General features: G+C 27.6%; 1 protein-coding gene across 1 annotated transcript; it reads right to left on the minus strand.

Annotated features, from left to right (window-relative positions):
• Nucleotides 1–7771: 7771 nt before the first annotated feature.
• Nucleotides 7772–8292, minus strand: LOC124945789 (peamaclein-like). The gene is made up of 2 exons (XM_047486289.1): nucleotides 8138–8292; nucleotides 7772–8066 (listed from the first exon to the last, which is right to left on the minus strand). The coding sequence occupies exons 1-2, from the start codon at nucleotides 8241–8243 to the stop codon at nucleotides 7870–7872; spliced, it is 303 nt and encodes a 100-aa protein (XP_047342245.1). The 5' UTR covers nucleotides 8244–8292; the 3' UTR covers nucleotides 7772–7869.
• Nucleotides 8293–10077: the final 1785 nt, after the last annotated feature.

Here is a 10077-nt window from a genome sequence, read left to right on the forward strand (position 1 = left end):
ATTCCTTGTTGCTGACTGCTTTCTTCCAACACATACGACTGAGGGCTGCTTGGCTGTTGTTTTCTCCACCCGATAGGAAGTTGTTGTTGAGGACACGACTGTGGACATATGTTGTTGCCACTTGTGACGCTTGCGACTGAGAGGGGGAAACCGCTGATGTTGATGGCGCTACATAGAACCACGAGGAAGGCCCGTGCACATGTTGATGTTGAGCATGTACCCGATAGAAGTCTATTGCACGCTTAGGACCGAAGAAATTACTCTGATGCTTTCTTGGCATCCACTAGGACCGAGAAAAGGACTTAGTTGCTCGCTTGGCATCTTCTAGGACCGAGGAAACAAACATGTTGTACACTAGGACCGAGGAAACGAACATGTTGCATGCTAAGACCTAGGAAAGGACCCGCTACATGTTAGGACCGAGGAAACACACCCTGCTACTACTGATGTTGAAGACCCAACCGAGCAGCGACATGGTTTCAACTGTGGAGGCTAACCACGGTCCCTTTGATTTTTATCTTTTTTTTTTATTTTATATATTATATTCCTTGCTCTATACTTAGGTTTATTTTGGTTTTTGTTGGGTTTTTATGTAGTTTGTGGCTTATTTGATTCTAGGTTAGTATAAAAATAAAATTCAAAACGTAAAGAGTAAGAAATTTGAAAATGACCAAGATTAACTAGTAGAGATATTCGGGGTGTTGTGAGACATAACTATTTAAATATTTTTCCACATGTAACCAAACACCGAACTCACTATGAATCTTTAAGCGTGACATGCATACGTCTAATTTATTTTCCTAATTTTTTAAAATTAGGTGGCGACTCTCTAGTCGTGAGGTTAATTAGAATTAAAAAAATCTAAAGAATGCACGTGATGTACTTTCTATTAACAACTCAATCACTCCTAGATTCTTCGGGTAGGTAAGATATAGAGTAGTTTAAAAAGTCTCAATTTCTCAATTTTAATTTTCCAATCATTCTAAAATTAATTCCCCTCACTTTTTTCTTTAAAAAATCAGCACAAAAGCATCTAAGAGTTTTATAAATAAACTTTCATCACGACGTTAAAAAAATCGTACACAATACTAAGTTATTTTAGAAAAAAAATTCCTTATTTTTCATCTATTTGATAAACGATAAGATAAGAACACTAGCATGTTATGTTATTTAATCAATTGTTTAAAAAGTTGTTTCTAGTTGTTTTGAATGGGTCTTCACGTGGATCAACGTTAGAGACGCTGAAAAGACGTTTGACAAACTAAAAGAAAAATGGTTAACCAAGTCCTGATCGCGAGTGTTCATGGGATTCAAGAAGGTATTTCAGACACTTCTTGAAAAGTCTAGAAAATCGTAAATAGTGCAGATCACGACCGTCTTAATAACTATTACAGGTTAATGAAATGTCGTAACTCTATAAACATCATATGACTACGTTTAATTAGTTTATAAGTAGTGAAACTTGTCATGATCAACAAGGGTAGGAATTATAAGTTTTCATAAAATTTAAGTATTAAATTCAGCAACTTTATCCTATATGTATGACATATTTATATATATATAATGATGCTTAATTTTGAAAGTGTTCGAATTGCCGGGTCGAGAGTTTTGATTAATTTGAATATATATGTGAGAGTAATGGATACTTAGGTCAGATTCTGGGTTGACCTGCCCATAAACTTAAAACAGTTAAAAATAAAATTAAAAATGCTATAGGTATGTTTCGAACACGCAACCTAACAAAACAAGTACAACTCTTTAACTAACTAGGCTAATAATACTTTATATTTTAAATTCAACACCAAATTTGATAACACGAGACATTTTTAACTAAGTAATATATATATATATATATATATATATATATAATGATGCTTAATTTTGAAAGTGTCCGGATTGCCGGGTCAAAATCTGTGGTTAATTTGGATATATATGTGAGAGTAAATTGATACTTGGGTCGAATTCTGGGTTGACCCGTCCATAAATTTAAAACGGTTAAAAATAAAATTAAAAATGTTATAAGTATGTTTTGAACTCACAACCTAACAAAACAAGTATAACTCTTTAACCAACTAAGGTAATAACATAATATATTTTAAATTCAACACCAAATTTAATGAACTTGGGATATTTTTAATTAACTAATCTATATATATATATAATGATGCTTAATTTTGAAAGTGTCCGGATTGCCGGGTAAAGAGCTGTGGTTAATTTGGATATATATGTGAGAGTAAATAAATATTTGGGTCGGATTCTGGTTTGCCCCGCCCATAAACTTAAAACGGTTAAAAATAAAATTAAAAATACTATAGGTATGTTTCAAACTCACAACCTAACAATACAAGTACAATTCTTTAACGGGATGTTGTAACAATATATTTTTATTCGTGTGTATCACACGGGGATCTTCATAGTTGTTAGAAAATTTCAACATCTAACACATATTGTTTTTGTAATTTTAATATAATCATTGATAATAGACATGTATACTATTAATAAATAGTCGTTTTAGAATGATCATATACAAATGATTGTGTATACTATTAACATATACTATTTTTGGTTGATACTAATATTAAAAAAATGGGTAATCTATTAACAAATAGCGGTTTTTAGAGCGATGGTATACAAATGATCGTGTATACTATTAAATAATAATTATAAATGTTTACAAATGTTTATATAAATTATCAATCGATATAGATCATCTACAAATGATTGTGGATATTATCAACATATAACATACAGTTGATGCAAATATTATTCGAATGTGCTATTATTAAATAACAATTTTAGGACGATCATCTATGAATGATTGTGTATACTATCAACATGTAATATTTGATGGATACGCATATTATTCGTATGAGGTATTAATAAAGAACGGATATTTTTTAGAGTGATCATATACAAATGGTCGAATATGCTATCAATAAATAGTGTGTTCGATAGACAGAGATATTAATAAATTATTCGCGTAGGCTATTAATAAATAACGATTTTTTATAACTAGTTTATATCAAATGATTGAGTATACTATCCATAGATAGTTTGTGGTTGACACAAATATTAATAAATTATTCGTGTAGGCTATTAATAAATAGCGGATTTTTTTCGAAGGATCATATACAAATGATTGTGGGTACTTTCAATAGTTTTCGATTGACACGAATATTAATAAATTATTCGCGTATGCTATTAACAAATAACGAGTTTTTTTTAGCAGTCATATAAAAATGATGAGTATACTATCAACAAACACTATTCAGTCGACACAAATAAATAAATTATTCGTGTGCACTATTAACCAATAACCGTTTTTTAAGGCAATCATATATAATGATGAAAGCTATTAATAAATAACATTTTTTTTAAACGATAATATACAAATGATAGTGGGTACTATAAACAAATAGTATTCGGTTGACACGAATATTAATCAATTATTCGCTTAGATTAACAAATAGAGGGTATTTTATAGCGATCATATACAAATAATCAAGTATATTATCAATAGATAGTGTTCGGTTGACACGAATATTAATATATTATTCGTGTAGATTATTAACAAATAGTTAGGTATTTTTAGGGAAATCATATATAAATAATAAGGTTTTTTTAGGACGATCATATACAAATGACCAAGTATATACTATCAATAAATAGTATTGAGTTGACACAAATATTAATAAATTATTTGTGTAAGCTATTAATAAATAACGTAATTTTTTAAGCAATCATATACAAAGGATAGTGGGTACTATCAACAAATAGTGATTTTTTTAGGGTGATTATATACAAATGATCGAGTATACTATTTGTCGACCAAATTTTATTCCTAAGATAACACAACGCTTTGTATATTTTAGGAATAAATACATATAATATTATACTAAAGGTTTTTTTCTTTCTATTTTTCAAATGATTTTTCACAATTATTGGAAAACGAAGGTAGTGTGTTTAGTCGATATTTTACTTTTGAGAGAATATAATCCTTCTTAGATGATGTTGAAAAATGTCTCTAATATAGGGGATGCATTCTTCTCATAAAATTACCCTAGTATTAGAGTTTTATTTAGAATAAATGACTTTAGAACTTTTGCAATTGACAGTAGTTCATTCAGTCAAATTTTCTGTTTTTAAAATCAAAATAAAACCTCAACCCCTTTAACAAATCATAATCTTTAGGATACAAGACATATTTGAAGTTTTTTAACATTATTTTCACCATTTTTACACCGTCTAAAAAAAAAGAGTTTATTTTTCTACGACTTACAAATTATTGATTATAAAGTCAATCTCCTGTATAAATAATTATCCAAAATTTTAACTCTGGAAAAAATTGGGTCAAAGCGTTACAACTTTGATGGTATCGACATATTTTTGTTGCATTTCCTCAAGCTACATCGAAAGTCTACTTCATCTACAAAATGATTTTAGAAAGTGTACAAGACTTTGGCTTTGAATTTAATTTTATTTGAATCTAGGTACATCTAATAGAATTGATACATTTATGCTCTTTCACTCACTAATCAAAACTAGAGTGTGAGTGAACAACAAAAGATGATTTCAATATTTCAACCCTGTGAGTCATTTTGGCTATCGAAATATATTTAATAGATATTAATATATATATATATATATATATATATTGCATTTTCATTTTGTATTGTAAAATTCATTCTAATCGTATATAAAGGGATGCAATAACTTCTTCTTCAAACACATCAGATATATATATATATATATCAAATTAAACATTTTATTTTGATATATATTTCTTACTTTTGATATTATTTGTAAGAATTCATTATTTATGAATTCTAACAATAGAATCGGTACATTTTTGTTTTTTCACGTGAAAATCAATATTACAGTCTGAGTGAGTAACAATGTTGATTTCAATATCTCAATCAACACATAAGCATTTTTATTTATTAGTTTTTTGTTTTTTTAAAATTATTAGTTTTAAACAATATATTTTCTTTTGTTGATGTATTCTTTCTCAATTTGTGGCTTTCAATTTGGTTTTTGGTTTATTCAATTTTTTTTCAAAACTTTATTTAAGAATCACTCTTCTTTAAAAATTTCTCAATATGGGATCACTATCGACTATACAAATTAGAGACGATACTCAATCAAATAAAGAATTGTGGAATATGAATATTGATCTATAAAATTAAATGCAACAATTAGTCATATTAATCAGGAAGAGTATAAAAAGTAAAAGTTCAAGCGATGAGTAGATAAAACATAAGTTGAAACTAAGAAATTAGCGGATTAAGTAGAGACAGATGCTAGATTTGAAAAGAAAATCGTTCATATGATGTAAAACTTCTTTGTCAATCAATCTTCATTTGATGTCACCCTCTTCCTTAATGATGTCAACCATTCAATCGATGTCACCCATTCAATCAATGATGTCAAGATTTAACGTCAATCCATCTTCATTAATATCACCCTCTTCCTCAATTCATCTTATTACATTACCTTTGAGTCTGTCAGGCGGCAAGTTCTGCGCCTAATTAAATGATTAACTGTGTTTGCGGACTATATGTTTAATCCATTGTTTCATTTTTTAAATATGTGTGAGATTAATATTTTAACATTTTAAATTTTATTGTCAATGTAATTACTAATTTTGTAAATTTTAGAAAGTTGAATTCGAGTCACGAAGAATATAGCTCGAATGACTAAGATTAAAATTGTATATTCTAAAACTACTGTCTAGTCTTTGATCATTTTATAGATTTAGATTCTTTAATTTTGGATGAAATGTTAATTGTTTGATTATCGTAATTCGTTGGTTTCCCTTATAGGATTTTGTAAATTGTTCTAAAAAGACTCTTAAGAGAATTTGTGAAGAATTTTTTTTTTTGGCAAAAAGAATTTGTGAAGACTTTATACATAGTAATTATGTATGTTTTGAACAACTTGTTAGATGTTATACGATTAAATATATTTTGTAAAACTTGACATTTTTTGAAAGGTTAAAGTATTTAGAATTATAAAATATGTTGTTAATTATTTTGTAAATTAAATGTTGGTATTAATAACAAGTTTGATTATAATTTTAAATTAAAATATTCATTTTGTTTTTAAAAATTAGAAAATACCTACATACTTTATGTCTTTGACACTACAACAAAACATACTTTCAGCGACCCTTATATGCCAACCCATATTAAGCGTGGGTAAAAATTAAAAGAAAAAAACTTTTGCCAACCTTTATATCTATACCACCACCTTTATTGTTTTTATATACCAACTTTGTAACTTTGTTAAAACCTTTATAATTTAAATATTCTAAATTTTAATAATTTTTATGTTTTATTTTTAAACTTTGAAAATATTTTTTTTTAATTTTTTAATTTTTTTAAAATTAAATTTGACTTAAAATTTTGTTAACATTAAAATTTAATTAATATTTTTTATATAACATAATTTTTAAACTTTTTATAGTATTATTAATATATGTCTTTTATTTAATTATTATTTAAATTTAATTAAATTAAAAGTAAATATGAGAGAGTTCATTAGTATTTGAAGGTGTTAATATGACATTTATCCCACATTGGAGAAAAAGAAGAAGTTTTTGGTATATAAAATATGAGAGAGTTCATTAGTTTCTAAAGTGTTTTTAAGGTTATAATGTGTTTGAATATGGGTTTAGGGGTTATGTTCATCAGGTACTTGAGAGATGAAGGGCAAATGTGATAATAGTAGAGATAAAAAAATAACAACTAAAATGAAAATAGAAAAAAACAAATTTAAAAAAAAATACTTTAAAAATAAAATAGACTTTTAGCGACGTTTTTTAATTTTGCCAACGCTTAAATAAGCGTCGTTAAAACTTTTGCCTTTCGGCAACGCTTGTACCGACGCTTAAATAAGCGTGGTAAAAACTTGCGCCCACCCTGCTTCTGGCGACGCAAGAATAAGTGTGGGTAATGTTTTTGGCGACGCTTTTAAAGGTTGGCAGAAGTCTTTTTAAGCGTCGCCGAAAGTCATTTTTGTTGTAGTGTGAGTACTAGTCAATACCAATACGTTATTACACACCAAACATATTTTGGTGGGTATTAATTAATACACACAAAAAAATATTTCGGTTAATATTAATTAATACATATCTAACCCATTTCGGTGGGTATTAATCAATACACATAAAAAAAATTATTTCACTACATATATATTAATCAATACACACTAAATATATTTCATTTCACTGAGTATTGCCTCTTTACGCAATCCCGAATGAAATTTTATTGACTATTGGCAAATAAATATAAATCGATCGATGCAGGTTAATTCAAATCGAAATTTGGTCTATCCCAACCGAAAATTGGATAGATATTGCCCCTTATTCTATCCGAACCAAAAATTGGGTGGAAACTGCTCATTTTTTACTTAATCATTATTGGTATGAGTTAAGTAAGAGTAAATAATTTAGTTATGAATTAAGTAAATTTAGTTTATGGTTAAATATAAGTTAGCTAATACAATTTTTTTTTTCTATTTCTACTTATCTAAGCTCAAATCATTTGCATTTATTTTTCAGTGATTGAATTGGTTCATATTGGTGGTGTAAAAGCATAATATATAATACTGGATCTTTTTAAAAGTTGAAAAAACAAAAACAAGACAAGAACAATAAATTAAGAGAGTTAGAAGAGAGAAATTAATTAAATATATACTTATAGTTATATATTTTATTATTCTTTAATAATTTCATAAATACATCATTTAATAATATAAATTATATAACCATGGATACATGTATACGCAACATAGTATATATGCAATGCATATATATGTTATTAGATTTACTTTAAAGGCACTTTACTTTTTCTTTTGGTGAAAATGGAGTTAAGGGCACTTGGGCTGTCCCTTGGAGTTCTTCTTGTCCCTGTAACAAGGGCACTCATCCTTATTACCATAGGTTCCTGAAGGAACACAATGGCAATCTCTACAGCATATCCCACAGTACTCAAGACACCTATCCTTCCTCCCTGCCTTCGAGCACCTCGCGTCACATTTCGGGTCGCAAAATGCATGATCATCGACTATATAAATAAAATTCAATTAATTACATGAATTGTCACGTTTTGAAAACGAGAAAGAGGTTAAGAATTACCGTCGACATCAGCCAGTACTAGTATCGCGGTTTGATCGATGAGGAGTGACGAGGCGATGATCAGTGAAATTACAAGAAACCTGCAGCTTGTGATGATCATGGCCATGGATTGGAATGGATCTTCTTGATCTCTTAATGTTCTTATGATAATGGAGAGTAAAATAAGTTAGGCTTTAAATAGAGAGCATAAAGGTTTGGTATGAAAGTAACGTGTAACAAGGGACTATTTGACAGCCTGTCTTCCACAAAATTATTTCTTTTCTTTTTTTAAAAAAATTAGGATTGAAATTTATACTTTTTTTTATTTTAAAAGAAAAGATTTCACTTAACCCAAAACTCAAATGTTGTTTTTTTAGTAAAAGAATATTAAAGAACTTGTATAAAAGTAATATCACGGAATGTATTTTCTCTCAAGTTGGATGGATAGGAATTCATGATCTTTAATTAAGGTAGCCTATTTCTCATGTTAGTATTTGTTTATTAAGATTGTCGAGTATTAAACGGAAAGTTTAACTATAAAAATTATTATTTAATTTTTTAAGACATTTAAAATTATTACGGTCAACTAGGGGTAAATGAGTCAAGTTGTTTGTAAAAGACTCGGTCAAAGTTCGACTCGACCTCGATTTGGTTGAATTCGAGTTCGAGTAGTTCACGATAATTTTTTTTTATAAATATTATAAACCTTTATAATTTATAATATATTATATTACACAATATAATATAATAAAATATAATATAATGAGAAATGATTGGGAGAAGGAATTTGAGGGAGGGAATGAGAGAAAGAATAATGTGGCACAATTTGATTAGACATTTAAAATTATTACGGTCAACTAGGGGTAAATGAGTCAAGTTGTTTGTAAAAGACTCGGTCAAAGTTCGACTCGACCTCGATTTGGTTGAATTCGAGTTCGAGTTTCACGATAATTTTTTTTTATAAATATTATAAACCTTTATAATTTATAATATATTATATCACACAATATAATATAATAAAATATAATATAATATAATGAGAAATGATTGGGAGAATGAATTTCATTTCTCTCTCCTCACCTTTTATCCTTTTTTAACCAATGATGTAGTGACACATCATTCCCTCCCTTCAAATTCTCTCCCCTTATCCGTCCTCTAATATAATATAATATATAATATTATATAATATAATATTATTATAATATATAAAAATATATATATTATTGAAACTTTAATATCTTTACCTGACGTGATCTTTCTCAAATTCTTCATTTCACTTTAACGTCTTTTATTTTTCAAATGTATCATTTCTCCTTCTTTTTCTTTCTCTTACATTAAAGGAGCAAATCAATATTTCTTATGTTGATCTTTCATATTTCAGGTAAATCAATCTCGAGTAAAATATATTGGTTAAACATGAATAATTTTAATGTGGAGCATTATTATATATAAATTATTCGTTAAGATTGTTGTATATAACTTTTGTTAGAAAAAATTTTATAAGTCAAATATTTCATCAAAATCTCGTTTTGGATAAAGTGTTATTCACGGTAGCATTCTTAACGATGATATCATTTGACCAAAATTTCAAATTTTGTTTTTTAAGAAAAATATATTAAAGAACTTGTATAAAACTAATATCAAGTAATATATTTTTCTCAAAAGTTAGATAGATAGGAATTCATCCTTATTTAAGGTAGCTTATTTATGTGTCAGTACTTGTTTTCATTAAGAAAGTTAAGTATTAAATTGAATTTTATTTGATCTTTTAAGACATTTAAAATAATTAGTGACAATTATTAACCATTTTTACTAGTAAAATACTTATGATATTTTAAAACTGATAAGAGACTTTATCTGTGGAAAGAAATGTGAAAATAACAAATAAAATGAAAATTGTATGGTACTCAAAGGAATAATGTAACATTGCTATCATAATTTGTGAGCAGCTCCAAAGATTT

This window comes from Impatiens glandulifera, chromosome 1 (genome assembly GCF_907164915.1).
Source record: "Impatiens glandulifera chromosome 1, dImpGla2.1, whole genome shotgun sequence".
NCBI classification, from domain to species: Eukaryota; Viridiplantae; Streptophyta; class Magnoliopsida; order Ericales; family Balsaminaceae; genus Impatiens; species Impatiens glandulifera.